This window comes from Marmota marmota, unplaced genomic scaffold (genome assembly GCF_001458135.2).
Source record: "Marmota marmota marmota unplaced genomic scaffold, marMar, whole genome shotgun sequence".
NCBI lineage: Eukaryota > Metazoa > Chordata > Mammalia > Rodentia > Sciuridae > Marmota > Marmota marmota.
The window spans coordinates 14651698-14669347 of record NW_026000048.1 but is presented as its reverse complement, the minus strand read 5'-3'; the positions used below and the strand labels follow the sequence as shown (position 1 = coordinate 14669347).

The following is a 17650-nucleotide window of genomic DNA, read 5'->3' as shown; positions in this document are numbered from 1 at the left end:
CTCATGTATTCAGTTTCTTTCCTTCTCTCTCCTCTCCTCTCTCTCTCTCTCTCTCTCTCTCTCTCTCTCTCCCTCTCCCCTCTCCCCTCTCCCCTCTCCCCTCTCCCCTCTCCCCTCTCTCTCCTGGATCAAGTTTCCATACAAAAGGCATTTGACTTCCTTGGCTTCTTATGCTTCCTTTCTCACACAGGCTTCTCTTCCCCACATGTCCACATCACTTTCCACTTTCCTGCCACTTGTGAAATAGCTCTCATCAGAAGCACAGCAAATATCAGCCCCATTCTGTTGGACCTCAAGAATTGTGAACCCAAAAGAAATGAACCTTTTTCCTTCATAAATTAGCCAGTCTTGGGTATTCTATTGCAGCAACAGGAAATAGACTAACAGGGTGTGAGTGAAGGAAGAGAGGGATGAATTTGGCCTAAACCATTACTCTCCAAACTACAGTGTCTTAGGAAGCAATTTTAAGAATTACGTGAACAGGCTATGCATGGTGGCACATACCTTTAATCTAGCTACTCGAGAGGCTGAGGCAGGAGAATCGCAATTTTGAGACCAGACTCAGAAATTTAGCCCTGGTCTATAAACAAACAAACAAATAAATAAATCTTGGGATTTAGCTTAGTATTAGAATGCCCCTGTGTTCAATGCCCAGTACTTGGGGGAAAAATACATGAACAAAACAAAATATTTGACTCTTTTCTTTTTTGGTGCTGGGAATTGAACCCAGGGCCACACACATGCTAGGCAGGTACTCTATCACTGAGCTATATCCCCCAGTTCAACAATTTGCTTTTCAGTAGCTATATGTTTCATAACTATATGTAAAAAAATTAAATGTTTTATCAAACCCACAATGTAACTATATTATACATGAGGAAAAGTTAAAATTTCTAAGCATGTTGCTATAAAGTCAATGTTAATATAAATGGTTAACAATTTGATGAGAAATGACAAATGGTTGAAGTTTGGAAACACCAAGACAAGGTGTTTTCATTTTTTTCTCTGGGTTCAGTACATATACATACCTTTAGAATTTGGGGAACTTTTTTTTTTGTTTTAGTAGTACCAGGGATTTAACCCAGGGGTGTTCTACCACTGACTTATATCCCCAGTTCTTATTTTTTTTTCTTTAAATTGCTTAGGCTGGCCTTGAAATTGGGATCCTCCTGATTCAGCCTCTTGAGTCTCTGGGATTACAGGTGTGAACCACTGTGCCTATCTGGGGAGGGGTGTCTTTCTTGAGATGAATCATTTGTACAAAAGAGATAGATCGAAGACCACTGCGTGCATGTAGGTCTGTTTTTAAGATGAACCAAACCATATTTATGACTTATTTTATTCCAGAAGTGATTCTGGAAAATCTCCAGATGAATTTGCTGATTTTCACAGGTGCATTATAGACCTGCCCATAAATTGTGTTATTGCTTATATGTGGAAGTAAGGAAAAAGAGGAAATGCCTTTTCCAGGCCTCTGAGCAGCTGGACATGATTCTGGGACATTTTGGGTAAAGCAGTAGCTATAGCAGGTTGATAGCAGCAACTCTGGGGACCCAACAGGATCCCTGTCTCCCCTCTCCCCTTCCCTGACTCTCTCTCCCACTGTCATCTTTCTTGATCTGCCTCCTGACTTTTGCTTGCTATGTTCATTAGTGTCTCAGCTTCTACCCTCCATACTACCTGCATCTGGAGTGACAACTCAGCCCGATTTTCCTAGAACTTATTTTTTATTTACATATGACAGCGGAATGCATTACGATTCATATTACACATAGAGCACAGTTTTTCATATCTCTGGTTGTATAAAAAGTATGTTCACACCAATTCATGTCTTCATACATGTAATTTGGATAATGATGTCCATCACATTCCACCATCCTTGCTAACCCCCTGCCTCCTCCCTTCCCTCCCACCCCTCTGCCCTATCTAGAGTTTGTCTATTCCTCCCATGCTCCCCCTCCCTACCCCACTATGAATCAGCCTCCTTATATCAGAGAAAACACTTGCATTTGGTTATTTGGGATTGGCTAACTTCACTTAGCATTATCTTCTCTAACACCATCCATTTACCTGCAAATGCCATGATTTTATTCTCTTTTATTGCGGAGTAATATTCCATTGTATATATATGCCACACTTCTTTATCCATTCCTCTACTAAAGGGCATCTAGGTTAGTTCCAGTTTAGCTGTTGTGAATTGTGCTGCTATAAACATTGCTGTTGCTGTGTCCCTGTAGTATGCTGTTTTTAAGTCCTTTGGGTACAGATGGAGGAGAGGGATAGCTGGGTCAATTGGTGGTTCCATTCCCAGTTTTCCAAGGAATCTCCATACTGCTTTCCATATGGGCTGCAACTTTTTTAGTTTGGGCACCAACATTTTTTCAGCTGCCAGTTGGTCATCCTGCCTGCATCCCTTTTCTGTACATTTCACATTACAGTTTTGTAGGAGAGAAGAGGAAATATCTGGCTGGGTCTGTTCATTCTTTCTCCAGCTCAGGGAGCCTCCCAGCTTCCCCACTAGGATAAGTCCAAGCTGACCCCTACTAAATAGACCAAGAAAGACCTGGGGTTGATGTAAAGAAGCATCGCTAGCTGCCTTCCTCAGAAGGGGCTTGGGAATGATTCTCAGTCGTTCTCTGGTCTGCTTTCCTGCACCCGTTTTTCACATATCGGAGCCCTGATGTTTGTGCATGCTGTTGACTTATACGTGTACAATGGGGGAGGTACATGGTGGGGACAGATCAAAACTTTTATTTTTTTAAAAAACCATTTCATCCTTTTCACTTTTATGAATTTAATCATATTGTACAAATCAGGCTTCTGATGCAGTGTTATGGAACACTGGCCCAACATGTAATTAAATATTTTATCCTACTGAATCCTGTCCATTTGAGAGATTGCAAAGCTTACAAAAGGGGCTATTTCAAAAGCAAAACAGTAAAATCTAGGAAATGAAAACTTTTAAGCTCTAGTAGCACATGGGGACAAACAAAATTCATCTTGGCCTAAGGGCAGAGAAGCTGAGCCCTTGAATAATTTGTGAATGCTGGAGGGCTTCTCCTACCGCTCCCAGTTTCAGCACTGGGTTTACCCACTTGATCTAAAAGTTAGTCATTATTAAAACTCTTTTTCCCATTGGCAAGGAGCAGCAGTGCCTCCTCTCACCCGGTCTCCACCTCATCTTCAATCCTATGAACTGGGATACAGAGAAAAAAAAATCACTACAGATTTAACTTCTGAAGCATATAACTGGTTTTCAAAAATTGTACAAAAAGTGAGGGTGCTGTGGCTTGAACAAGCTGAGCACAGCTCTGAGTTGGGCAGAGCTCCCTTGTCACTGAACCAGGAGTCCCCAGAACTCTCAGAGCACCCCTAGCCCTCTGGTGCTCCCACAGCAGTCCCAGAGCCCTGGTGGTACCCAGAAGCCCTCAAGTATCTCTAGCCTTCTGAACACTGCCCCCATCCCTGAGGACACTGGAACCCTACCAGCATGGGTCCCTTGAGCACCAACCCTCTGATGGCCCCAAACCTTTAAGCAACCTGGGTTCCCTCTGAATTCTCCTGACCCTCTGAAACCCCCTTAATCCCTGATTGTCCCCAGAGGGCAGGCCACTCCAGGTCCTGGGTGGTGGAGGCCTGTTTGGAGCATTTTGGTTTGGGGGTGGCTGCTCATGACTACCTGCCTCCTGAGTAAAATGAAAGAACTAACATATTTATACTGTACAGCCTTTTTCGTTCTCTCTTGTCTGCATCTCTCTTAAAAGTCTGTGACTATGGCTGGGCGCAGTGGTATTTGCCTGTAATCCCAGCAGCTCAGGAGGCTGAGGCAGAAGGATCACAAGCTCAAAGACAGCCTCAGCAATTTAGTGAGGCCCTAAGCAACTCAACAAGACTCTGTCTGTAAATAAAATATTAAAAAGGTCTGGGGATGTGGCTCAGTGGTTAAGCACCCCTGGGGTTCAATTCCTGGGACCAAAAGAAAAAAAAAACTGTGAATATGAGGCTGAGGAGGTAGCTCAGAAGTAGAGTGCTTGCTTAGCATGTGGCAGACCCGGGGTTTGAGATGATCATAGTCCCAGCACACAGATCAATGACCAGAAAAAGTCACTCAACTCGAGACTTTTGGTAAATACCTGTAGTGAACTGCCTAATACCTACCTCATGGTTTTTACACCAATTTCCCCTGAATAATACCAGACCCAATTCTGTGGTTGATAGAGAGGGATTTTCATTTTGGTTTCGTTTCCCCCTGGTACTTGTCATCAAACCCCAGGGCCTTGGGCATGCTGGGGAAGTGTCCTCCCTCTGAGCTTATCCTCAGCCCTGTGCCAGGATCTCAGTTTTATTTTGAACAGGGTCTCACTAAGTTGTCCAGGGGGCCTTGAACTTGTCAACCTCCTGCCTCAGTCTTCCCAGTTGATGACAGGTGTGTCCACCTTGCAAAGGACAAGATTTTCAGAAATAACTTATACCTTCCCCTATACCAACCCTGGTTTTGTTCTCTATTTCAATATAGCAAAAAGAATTGGAATATTCAAAGGGTCATCCAGGGCAATTGTCTTTGACTTTAGTGGTGAGAAAAGAGGATAAAAGATCCGAACACATTCAACAAGTGTGTCAGGGCTTAGAGGAGAGATGGGAGCCATATGTTCATTCGTGGGAAAAGGCAATAGGAAAATGAGAACTTGATGATTAAATTTCTCAGCAATGTGATTGTCCCCAGTCAGTCGTACTCCTGCCCTTCTCTACTGCTCACTCCATCTTTGAGTGAGGGCATCTGGGGAAACCCAGGGGCAACAAATGAGCCAGGGAAGTCCCTTTTCATGAAATCCTTTCTATGGAAAGGGCTGACAATGGCACCACTAGGTAAATCTAGGAACCAAGGAGATGCTGGGATCAGTGGAATTTCTCACATTCTCATGGATTCCACCCTGAGCATCCAGAAACTCCTGTGGAACAGGCCTCGATTTAGCTCAAACTCTGGGATAAAAGAGATGAGCATATACAACGTAGTGATTTTCACTTAAAAGTTGCCACCTGGAATCCAGACTTGCTCTCTTGTGACCAGGGAGGAGAGATGAGCCCCACTTTCCAGATGTGGTACACAGATGGTAGTTCTGCCGCGTTGTATCTTCCAATGTGGAGGAGATGAAAGAAACCCCGATAAAAATGAACATCAATAGATTCCCTTTAAAAAGAAAGCAAATATGCTTAAAGTATTAACACATTGTATCTAAGTGCGGTTATATATTATATAACCGCATGAGGAATTTGTAGGAAGGGGCAAGACGACCATCCCAAGACATATGAACAGGGAAGCCTGAGTGCTCAGGGGCCCTTGGCCTTCTCAGTTCTCAGGTCTCTTCAGAGCTGCTGGCATTTTAAGAACTTTGTGTTAGGGAAGCTTGAAGATCCTCTGCAAAGAATCCTGGGAATGTAAATGACTACCTGATCACATCTGTGAGATTGTTACTCTTAACAAAGAAAGGAAAATTCTGAGTACACAGGGCTTATCTTGGATCACACATGGGTGACCATCTGTGCTCATTTACCAGGGACAGTCATGGTTTCTTATTGTCCAGTTTGTAATTATTAATAGTTCTCCCTTTCACTCTCCCAAGTGCTCAGAGTTTATATTTAAGTATAAGGTCACCCTGGCCACCTGACACTTTGCTGTCAAAACTAAGATGGGCAAGTCTGCCAGATCATCCACTCAAGTAAATGTTTTCCCACTTGTTAAAAGACCTTTCCTTCTGCCTTACAGGGCAACCCACTGTAGTCTGTCCCTTGGAAATGGTGATGTGTAATATCCATCAAACAACACAAGGCCTCTGCTTGAAACATTTCTGTTGACTTGTTTGCTTTTCAATTTATTTCATTTATTTATCTAGTTTTTCTACTTATCAATGCCTTTGAAAAGTACATTTAAGGACTCCAGCAAGCATTGATTATCTCTTTTGTGTCTGATTGTTATCTTAAACTATCTTGCTTTTAATAGGGAAAGGAAATAAAAGATTAAACATGTATCAATTCCACTTAGGTTTGGTTCTAGCAATTTCTCCCCTTAAAAACTTACATAAAGAAAACTTACATGTTTTCCTCTGCCCTGTAATTAGATAGGCCTACAGAGAAATCATCCACAATTGTTTATGATTCTTGTGTTGAATTTCCCGTCATGGCACATGCCATTTAATTTGCATTATCAAAACCAATAGTCATTCAGTTCCATAATAGATTAGCTATGACTGAAAAATTACCTTTGTCCTTTTAACACTCTTTGATCACTTGTTTGTTTGTTTTTTCTTTCAAATGACACTTTTTTGTGTGTGTTAGCTCATTTTAAGTCTTGAAGTGCAACATCTGGAGTCATTAACCAAATAGTCTTGCACCTTTCCTGGTTAACAGAAACGGAATTGAAAACTCAGCCCTCTGGAGTCATCATTGTTGCTGTCTATATGACTACAGGAAAAATCAAATTTCAAGTTCTTCTCCCTTTCTCAGCAAATTTCAAAGTATGGCAGTAGGCAGATTGGAACGTAATAGCAATTTTTAAAGCCAGAAATTAAATTAAACCAAAAACAATGTACTTCTAGTTCAAAGAGAGAGTTTCTTTCAGAAAGAAGCACATCTCCCCAGTAACAGTAAAGACAATAGTAGTATTTTCATGAAGACCAGAGTTACCAAGTTTATGTGGATTGCAAAATACAGCTGCTGTTTTCCAGAGAAACTGACAGTCTCTGTAAAGTTCTTGGTAAGGTCTGTGGGGGCTTTGGGGAGAGAGGTGTGGTGTGGCACAGTCTGGGCACAGTGGTATAAATACAGTGTCTTCTCAAATTGTTTTTAGCTCCTTTTCTTAAGGAGGAGGAACAAGAGGCCAGTAACTCACCCAATAAATAGAAGCTTTTGCTTGTAGAATATCCAGAAGTTTTGATCACTCAAGAGAACCTATGTGTTCAAACATACGTGTCAATTTTATAGTCCTGGATGATTCCTATTAATTATCTTTTTCATACTGCTTTTTTCTTTTGTGCATTCCACAAAGAGTTTGCTTCTTAGAATGTCTGCCCTTCTTGGACTTTTCCCTGAAGACCTTAAAAGAGCGTACTACAGGGATACTGCTACATCGATGTTCATAGCAGCACAATTCACAATTGCTAGACTGTGGAACCAACCCAGATGCCCTTCAATAGATGAATGGATAAAAAAAATGTGGCATTTATACACCATGGAGTATTACGCAGCACTAAAAAATGACAAAATCATAGAATTTGCAGGGAAATGGATGGCACTAGAGCAGATTATGCTTAGTGAAGCTAGCCAATCCCTAAAAAACAAATACCAAATGTCTTCTTTGATATAATGAGAGCAACTAAGAACAGAGCAGGGAGGAAGAGCAGGAAGAAAAGATTAACATTAAACAGATACATGAGGTGGGATGGAAAGGGAGAGAAAAGGGAAATTGCATGGTAATGGAGGGAGACCCTCATTGTTATACAAAATTACATATAAGAGGTTGTGAGGGGAATGGGAAAATAAACAAGGAGAGATATGAATTACAGTGGATGGGGTAGAGAGAGAAGATGGGAGGGGAGGGAGGGGGGATGGTAGAGGATAGGAAAGGTAGCAGAATACAACAGTTACTAATAGGGCATTATGTAAAAATGTGGATGTGTAACCGATGTGATTCTGCAATCTGTATTTGGGGTAAAATTGGGAGTTCATAACCAACTTGAATCTAATGTATGAAATATGATATGTCAAGAGCTTTATAATGTTTTTCAACAACCAATAAAAAAAAAATTAAAAAAAAAAAAGAATGTCTACAGAGGTGGCAGTCCACTTTGCCCATGGGGGAGGGGAGGTCAGCGCAGCTTGAACACATGGGCAGCTAAGGGTGGTCCTTGGTCTGTATGGAAACTGGGATTTCTGACATGGTGGGAGGGGTGCCCCCCATTTTGCCTATCTAGGAATCAACAGAGGCCTGGTGGCTGCTCTGACACTTTCCAAACAGTCCCAGTTTTAAAAGCATTGTGTTTGTCCACAAATGGATCTTTTCTGCCCGGATTGAGGTAGCTGGGATGACGCCAGGGTAGGCTGCTGTTGTCTCCTTACTTGTCAAATGACAGGTAGGCACTGCTAAGAGCCGGTTCTTACACCAAAGCAAGTTGGATTGCTGTGAAACCCAAGGTCAAGGGACATCTGGTTTAGACTGACATTCTAGTGCTTCAGTGCTCCCCCTTTTGGTATTAATAATTTGAAGACAGACACACAACAGCTATACAAAAATCAAGATAATCTGCACCTGGTGGCTTGAACCAGGAGATTTTTCCTTCTTTAACATTTTGTACCTAAAGAACTAGTGAGGTTCATGGGGTGTTTGCCTGCAGGCCACTACCACAGAAACTGTTAAGATTAGTTTCTCCTTGAAGCAAGATTACCAGGTAATTGTGTTGCAAAGTCATGGAGACCTTGAGTTAGCTGCCCTGTAAAACCAACTGCTTGTATTCACACTGCCAAGGCATAGCTTTAATTTCCTGAAAGATTCACCACAACTTTTTAGATGTTAATAAAAATTCTGTTAGGAGTTGAGGGGCTTTCTCTTTCTCCTCCCAATATGTGTATAACTTCCTTTTTTCACATTTTTACATTCCTTTTGGTCCATACCTGTTGAGAGCCACAGCCGAGTCGGAATGACCCCTGGCATTTTGCCAGAAGTAATGGTTGAGAGGCGGGCCATTAAGATGATGATAATTAAATTAAGCTGTGTATAATTGCTGTGACTGGATGATGCTGGATTGAAACAGGCTGTGTAATCAATTGTATATAGACCCCTGCTGCCTAGGGAGCCCACTACTTTGGAGTTCTTGAGGGGATTCCTGGGGAGTTCGGGTTGGTTGGTGAAGTTCCGGTGGAGGGAGTTCCAGTTGGTGTGTGGTGTCCCTGAGAGGGCCGAGTGGGTGGCGTTCGGGGGAGTTCGGAAATAAAGTTTGTTCCTGCTTCAGTGGCTCCTGATTTTGTGCCCAGCCAGACTGCGGCACATACCCTTCATCCATTAGGGGCTTCTGCATTTTTATGTCCTAAATGACCAAACTATGCCCCCCTCCCCACCATCAAAGACTGTGACTCAAGGTCATAATCTGGCAGAGAGGCCATCCATTGTTCTACACACATTTGTGACTTAAGTCAATATCAAAACACCTTGCCTGAATGGCCTGTATGTTGGTCAAGGTATGGCCAGCAGGCTGACCATTGTCCACCCCCGCCCCATGATATGGGGCCACAGATTAAAATATCACACTCTTCCTAACAGTTACTGTGTTACTCTGAGGAATCTGAAATAGCAGGGCAAATGTTACTTAGATTATTTTCCCATCCTTTTTCGTGTGGACATGGTGCTTCCTATTTTCACTTTCTGGGAAATTTGCCAGTTTTTCAAGGACTGGGTAAAGAACAAAATAAATATTTGTAGGTAGTTTAAAAGGAGAACAAGTATGTTGGATGTAACTCTGCCCATCCAAAGAAAAGCATTTTAATTGCCCTTCAGATATTTCAAAGTAATTAACTTGAGAGAGTCAGAAGGTAGATTTACTAGGTCACTTTTCAGTTTGTGATCAAGGGGTGGGTGTGCGTGCCTGCGTGCGTGTGCGTGTGTGTGTGGGGGGGGGCGGGGAGTGGAAGAGTCAGAGAAAGTGAACGCAACTGAGTAAAAAACTCCTTTTAAAATCCAGAGGAAGACCCTGAAATGGACCTTTGAAAATGGCATTACCTTTTTATAGATGTGAATCACTCCCCAAAAAAGTTAGTGCCGGGACATGTTTATTTCACACCTTTCATTACATACTATTTCTTTCAGAACTTTTAAGGGATTTCTTTTAAATTTGGGAGGTTCCGTGGTTCATTGTTGATTAATAGGTGTATCTTACGGGCGGATTTTGGAGGCTCATTCCGCTCTTGAGATTAAAGAGAGCGGGGTACTGGCTTCCAGCTAAGGTTCCTGTCCCTAATCATGTGTGAAATGTTTTCCTTCCTCGCTGGGCTGCAGAGTCTCGGGCGGGAGTTTGCGGTGGGGGAACCAGACTGGCGGAGTCCTGGGTAGGAAAGGCCATCACCTGTTGGGGCCTCCCAGCCAGAGAAGCACGAGGACACCAGGCGGGGACAGCCGCAGCCTCAGGAGCACGCCCCCAATCCTAGGGGACCTGGCTGGCGGGGGACCGGCAGACCCGGGACAGAGCGAGGGAGGCCCCGGCGCTGGAATGCAGTTTCCTCCGGCGAGGGAGACTTTGCACTGGACTGGAAAATAGTTTGGGGTGGGGTTTCGCACGGTCCCCTCCTCCCCACCCCCGGCCCCCTTCCAGGCGCTTTCTGGGAGCCTTAAGAACTGCGCTCTGAAGTTTCAAGAGAGCCAGGAGCCTGAGCCGCAGGCAGGGACAATGGAAGAAAACGAAAGCCAGAAATGTGAGCCGTGCCTTCCTTACTCAGCAGACAGCAGACAGATGCAGGGTGAGTAACCGAGTCATTCAAAGATGGAGTGACGGGGACGCGTGCCCTTGGCCGCTCGCTGCTTTTTATAAACGGGAGACCCAGCGCCTGGCGAAAGGAAAAGCTGATTTCTTGGGGGTGGTGCGTTTTCTAAACTGAGTTGCGAGCTGTGATTTCTTGGGCTTCCCCTTATCTCTGGCAGGATTTTCTAAAGTAGCAAAAAAGAGGCAGAGGGCGATGTCATATTTGTAGCCCACCGAGCGGAGCGGTCAGTTTGTGCGGTTATCTCTAGGCAAGGGCAAATAAATCGCTAAGCAGCTTTGAATAATTTCCCCCTGTGCTTTAGCAGTGCGCGGAAAGGAGCTGTTTTTGTCAAACTACCTCCAGGACGGCAGCATTTCCATTCATTGGTTGAGGGATTCCAGAGGCAACTGCCTGTGGGATGCAAACTTTTGCAGCATTTTAGAGTAAAGTCACAGAGTTTAGGGATGTTTTGTTTTGTAGATCAGAACAGCAGGGAGCACTTACCTATGTGAATGATAGGTAGCACTCCGAATCTTCTTTAGGTTTTAATGCAAAAGTTAGGAGATGTTAGACAATTTTGGTGAATTTTCTTCTTTAGGTTTTAATGCAAAAGTTAGGAGATGTTAGACAATTTTGGTGAATTTTCTTCAGGCCGTTTCCTTTTCATTGTGTTTATAATAGACTTGTCTTTTCCGTAGGGAATTTCCAGAAGCTTATGTTGTTCCAAAGAAATTTTGCAGGGAGGTTGGGTGACCGAAGACGTCTCTGTTGACCAGTGTCTGATGTCTGTGATGCCAGAGCCTATCATATAGTATCATATAGGTGGTATGTTCATAAACTGAAGGATCCTGAACCACCCCCACCCCACCCTTCACCAGGTTCATCCAGGGGCCAGTTAGTAACAAAAAGACTTGCTGGAGTGCTGTGCTGAGCGTGGGAGTTGGGATTATGCACAAGGGAAAAGGTGTGTGGGATATATTTTTTTTTTTAATGCAAAAGGGAAGAAACACATGACTCATCCACACTGAAAATGCAAAACCTAGCCAGACAGAAGAAAATACAATTAGAAGAGAGAAATCCCCCAGTGAAATGCAGGAAACCTTAAGCTTCCTAAATGCTGGAGAAGAATCCCTGGGTTTTACAGTATCAGTCTAGTTATCTGTGCTTCCAAAGCAGAGCACTTCTTGAGGGCACCAGGTCAGGGGACTCCAGCTGGAGATAAGTCTCCCCTCCCCCCTGACCCCCACAGTCCCTCTCATTTGATAGGATGGGATTTAGACCGCAGGAATTCAACCTCTGGGCCTGTCCTGAAAGAAATGACCCAGATTCTAAAGGGGGCAATTAGAATGAGACCAATTTAAGAAATAACTTTGAAACAACCAGAGCAATTCATAGATGTTTCAGAAACTGACACGGTCAGACTGAGACAGTGTCTCATGTCCTTCACTTATTCATTCATTCAGTGAATATTGGACATCTGTTTTACAGTAGCCACTTTTGGAGCTGCTGGGGATCCAACAGTGAAAAAAAAGCAGACTAAAAAATACTTGTCTTCATTGAATTTGTATTCTAAGAACTGAGTTGGGGTTGGGTGGAGTAGTAGAGGCAGATGATGAATAAATGAATAAAATATATAGTATGTTAGATGGTGGGGGGGTGCCAGACTTAGCCCATACAAAATTCAGGATGCCCTGTTAAGTTTGAATTTCAGATAAACAATAATTGGTTGGCATAAGTATGTCCCAACTTTTGCATGGGATATACTACTTATACCAAGAAATCTCTCATTGTGTACTGAAATCCAAATTCAACTGAGCATCCTATATTTTATCTGACAATCCTCCTGAGCAGAAATAAACCTACTAGGAAAAATAAGGCAGGGAAAGAGATAGGGAATGTGGGTTTGTGGGTAAAATTGTAAATAGGATTATCAGGTAAAGTCTCAGTGAGGTGATGTTTGAACAAAGATGAGGGGGAACAGCAAGGATCTAACATGTTCAAAGAAAGCAAGAATGTGGGAGAAGGATGGAAGAAAAAGAGGTTGAGATAATCCCAGGCCAGATCATGTAGGGCCTGTGGAACAATGATAAGGATTTGGGTTTTTATTTCCAGCGAGGTGAGGAGCTGCTGGCAGTTTGGGTTTGTCTTTTAAAAGGTAGTAAGTACTGGGTACCGTCTTGAGCATAACCCAAGTGGGGTGGGGCAAGGGCAGGGAGACCCTTGCAGAGGCTTATTGAGTAAACCTGGCAAGAAACAGTGGTAGTTGGGGCCATGTGGTGATAAGAAGGTAGATTCTAGATACATGTTGAAGGTAAAACCAAAAGAATTAGCTGAAAGATTGCACATGGGATGTACAGAAAAAGTGAGATCAAAGATGACTTCAAATATTTTGGTCTGAGAGGCTTGGAAGAATGGAGTTGCTGTTTACTTAAGTGGGAAGGCATTGAAGAGGAGTATTGGATTTGAGGGAGGACTGGGGGCTGTGAGAGACGTCCTTTAAAGATGTCCTGGAAAGATTGCGAAAGGAGGGTAGAATCCAAGTTAGATGTTCAAGATCCCATTTAGTTCCGGTGAATATGATGCCCTGAAGGAGTATGGCTTCATTTCCAGTTCTTCTGGTCAGTATGAGGACAGCAGAGGAGAGCAATGTCTCTGAGACAAGCATCATCCATGATAACCACATGTCTGCATCTGTCATTGCACTCAGTGTTATATCTGTGTATCTGTTTCGCCCAGTTACAATATGGTGTTCCAGGGCACCAACCATGTCTCCCTGACCTTTGCGTTCCCAGCACCCAGTGGAGCACCAGGGATGTAGAAGACACTAAATATTTGTTGAATGGAAGGAAAGTTATATTACTTCAGGGACTTTGAGTCTGTCAATCTGCTATAGATAAGGATCATTTGAGTGATCATGTAACTTATTGTCTGAACCAAGACACATTCAAGAGTGAAAAGAAATCCTATAAATAATTTTGCTGGGCAACAGTTGTAACCCAGAGCTATTTGGGTGAAGTGGGGCATATGGTTGCCCCAGGAATAGCTCTAATCAATGAGGGCCCCACGGCTAGTAGGTAAGAAACAGTGTGGAAGCGTATTGCATTCTGCATTTGGCAGAGTAGGCACTCAATAATTATTGGTAGAATTTGAATCTAACTGTATCATGTTCCCTTTGAATGCCATGGGCTCCTTAGTGTGGCTCTGGGGGATAGGCACTCTTTGGGATACCTGGGTCTGCACATAGCATCCTGAGGTGTTTACTTTTGCTCTGGCCTCTAAAATCTTGAAACCTCTATGCAGGTGAAGATTGGTCAACCCACCTGCTTGCCTTCCCCTCCCCGTGATGAATGACAGATATGTAGGTCTGTGCTCAAAAAATCTCCTCTAAAATAACTCCATCAATTTCTGTCCCCTTATCCTGTTTTCTTCTTTGAAGCACTTAACACTACCTGACATTTAGATTGTGTATTATTTGTTGTCTGCCTCCCTAATTATAATGAAGCATCCTCTAAGAGGACAGGGAATTAAGTCTGTCTTGATCACAACTTTCCACTCTGTCTCCTGACTCCTCTCTGTGTACAGCGCAGGCGCTCAATAAATATATGTGTGACTGACTGAATGAATCAATCAAATAATCAATCCATCATTGAACTTTAATCAACACTTTACACAAACATGCTTTTCTGGGGGAGGGGCTGGCCTTATTTTGTCTAAGGTCTACACTAGAAATCTTTTTACCATTGACTTCCAATTTAAAGTTGATTATATTCCTCTAAGGAATATAATGGCTGGGTTTCAGCTGTGGTTTTCACGCTTATTTGTATATATGGTGGGGATCCTTACATTAACAAGGAAGCTAGAAAACTGAGGGACCCCATTAGCATCCAGCAGATTATCTGTATTAGTCAGATAGGCTCACTGTTTTAATAGCCCTCTAAACTTGGTAGTTTTGCTTGATCAAGGTTAATATCTTGTCTACACATAGTGAAATATCTTGATCCTGTGCTGGTAGCTCTCCTGGGTGGCCTATCAGGATTCTCCTGTCCCATCACTATGCTATCCCTCAGGAGGCTTCCACTGGATTCTTTGTACCCAGCAGACCAAAAAGGTAAAGAGAGAAAACATGGAAGATTATTCAGGAGGTCCAGGGGCCAAGACTTGATGTGGCCCACATTACTTCTGCCCACATTGCATTGACCAGAATGAGCACAAGGCCCTGATTAGGTGGAGGAGGCTGGGAAATACAATCTTCCTGTGTATACAACAGATTGTGATGGTGTTGTCACTGCCATGTCACACCCAGAGAGGCTGTACAGCCAGACAAATCAGTAATTCCCCATGATATTCCCTAAGACAAGAGCATTTTGACACTATTTAAAAAGATTTGTCTTAGAGATAATTAACCAAAAGCCATTCTTATAGAAGTGAGGTACCAGGCACTGTGGCTCAGACCTGCAGTCCCAGCCACTCAGGAGACTGAGGAAGATGGCAAGTTTGAGGTCAGCCTTGGCCAGTTAGCAAGACCCTGTCTCAAAATAAAAAATAAAAAGGCCTAGGGATGCTCAGTGGTAGAGTTCCCCTGTATTCAGTCTCCTGCACCCAAACTAATCTTGACCCAGGAATAAAATCTCAGGGAAGGGCCTAAGTGTAGCTCAGTGGTATAGAGTGTGTGCTTAGCATGTGGAGAGCCTGGGTTCAATTTCCAGCACCAAAAAAAAAAAAAAAAAAAAAATTCCTGGGAAGCTGCCAGCACTGTCCACTGGCTCCCAGCAGGGGTGGAATGCCCAAATGATGCACAGCCCCAGATCCCTTGCTGTGGGTCAGCTGACCCTGCCAGAGTAACCTGAGTATGGCAAAGAAGCCAGTCTTGGCAGCTCCTGCAGTTGCCTGTCTGCATAGCTTGCTATATGGGTATCTCCTTCTGGATGCCCAGTTTCCCAAACTCCCCTGCATGTTGGTGTCTGCCCCGCCCCCAGGCTCCACTTTTAATTTCCAGAATGCCTACACATCCCAGCGGGGAAGCCTTTGCAACTCTGCAGAGTGTCTCTCTGGCTTTCCCGCCTTCTTCTTCCCCACCTCTGCTCCAGGGAATGTTTAAGGGGTTGTTTTCCACTTGAAGCTCCTGTTTTCTCTTTGCCCTGCTTGAAGGGAGCTCCACAGAGTTGCTGCTCTTGAGTTATGGGAGGGGCAGGGAGAGGACACAGACTGCTTTCAGCTTGGCCTGAGCCTTGTCCTCATGGTACAGCTTCATTCTTTTGTTAGACCAAGGTTCCCAGAATAGCAAACAACTAGACACACCCATGTTTAAATGTTAGCACCAAAGCTCATTCCAAACAAGAAATAGAATTGTATTTCTGTTTGGAAGGCTTGGTTAATCCACACTTGAGCTTTTTCTATTCATGTGGACAATGAGGAATTGGCGGGACTCAGTTCTCTGACTCCATGGCTGAGGAATTGTGATGAAATGTCTTTTGCCAGTTCCCTTTCTTGTTTATTTGTAACCCTGCTTAGTTTTTCTCAACTGAAAGACCACTTTCTCCCCAAATGCCACAATGTTAAGAGTTGTCACTTCTCACTCAGGTGTGGGAGTTGACAGCTTCCAAGAGTGGAGCCTTAGTGAGGAAGAGGCTCAGGTGACTGGGAAGCATATGAAGTGGCTTTTGTGTTGGTTGCTGGAGTGCTGGTGACAGTGGAGCAGGTGCCTGGTGGTGGGACAGGAGGCAGATGTCGCTGATCTTTATCATTGGGCAGGAGGTCCAACCTGCTTTCCTCTGTGTCACAATAAACCTTGTTAAAAATCCACAAGAAAAAAAAGTCGAAAAGCAGTATAAGGTTGATGTGGCATCCACAGTGAAAAGTGTTAGAAAGAACGGGGGTTTAGAGTCCAAGTTAGTTGAGGGCACCCAAAGGTTAACATTGACAGAAGATTGACAATGACCTCTGAGACCCTCCTTCTAGCTCTTCTCCAAATTTATTTTAAAGAAGAAAGTAGAAAACTCTTTTTAGTTTCCAAGAGGTTACTGTTCTGGCTGGCTTGACCTCTTCTGATGATCCTTGGATGAAATAGAATAGCTCAGGGGAGTCTGGGTGTCATAGCCAAGCAGGAAGCAGCTTTCTGCTGGTGGTGGGACTGACTGGGCATGAACATTTATCCATCTGGTGAATGTGCAGCGTGTGTTATAACTGTAAAGAAATCACCTTCTAGAGACTCAATCCTGTTCATTAATCTAGCTGTCCTGGGTAGTTTTAAAAGCACTATTTTAATGCTGTCAAAAATAATCTTAAAAATTGGGCTGTGGCTGTGGCTCAGTGGTAGAGTGCTCGCCTAGCATGCATGAGGCACTGGGTTCGATCCTCACCACCACATAAAAGTAAAATGGTAGAATGAGGATACTGTGTCCACCTGTAACTAAAAAATAAATATTAAAAAAAAATAATCTTAAAAATCTACTGAAAAGTTAACAGTATTATATCGGGTATATATCAATTTTGGCTAATACAAAATGCATGCGCAACACACACTCAGGGGATCAACTTCTTCAGATTGTGTGTTTATCAACCTGAGATATGCCCTTTTCTGCATTTTTATGGTTCTGGGGATCATACCCCAGATCTTGCATATGCTAGGCAAGCATTCCACCACTGAGTCACATCCCCAGGCCTGTGTTTTGTTTTATGCACTAGATCTGTTACTTTTATGTTATGAGGGAACTGACCCTAAACAAAAACAAAAAACAAATAAACAAACAAAAAGTAGCCATGATGTGAATCTGCGCATTAAAAGAGGAACCTAAATAAATGAAATCACAGGGAATCCCTCAGTTATCTTTTTAACCAACAGTTCCATCTCCCCCTCTCTTTAAACTTACTGCTGAAACTAACGAAAAAGTAGGATTAACTAATTTGGCTGTGTTTTTCCTCCCTTTCTTCATCAGTGTCTGATGGAGATGCTGTAATTAGCAATATAATGAGAAGTGAAGGGTAAACAAGAAATATTATTCCCAGAACACACATCAAGTTTTGGAAGACTATAACAGGAAAACCAGCCCTAGATGATTATTATTTTTTTTATGCTTAAGCAAAGAGTCTGTACCTAGAGTTCTATGTACAGATATTTCTAGGCAAAGAGGAAACTACGTTGATGGCG

At 43.2% G+C, this 17650-nt stretch overlaps 1 protein-coding gene across 24 annotated transcripts in view; it reads left to right on the top strand.

Annotated features, from left to right (window-relative positions):
• The window catches only part of Kiaa1217 (KIAA1217 ortholog), a 761286-nt gene that overhangs the window by 459957 nt on the left and 283679 nt on the right, over positions 1–17650 (top strand). For 3 of the 24 annotated variants that reach the window (XM_048812703.1, XM_015495247.2, XM_048812702.1), the window contains exon 1: positions 9976–10500. The exons of 17 other annotated variants lie outside the window; for them this stretch is intronic. In XM_048812703.1, the coding sequence (XP_048668660.1) occupies positions 10431–10500 (70 nt within the window). In that variant the 5' untranslated portion in view covers positions 9976–10430. Of the gene's footprint in view, positions 1–9969; positions 10501–17650 lie in introns of those variants that run through there. 4 more of the 24 variants (XM_015495240.2, XM_048812692.1, XM_048812690.1 and 1 more) reach the window with 3 other exon arrangements.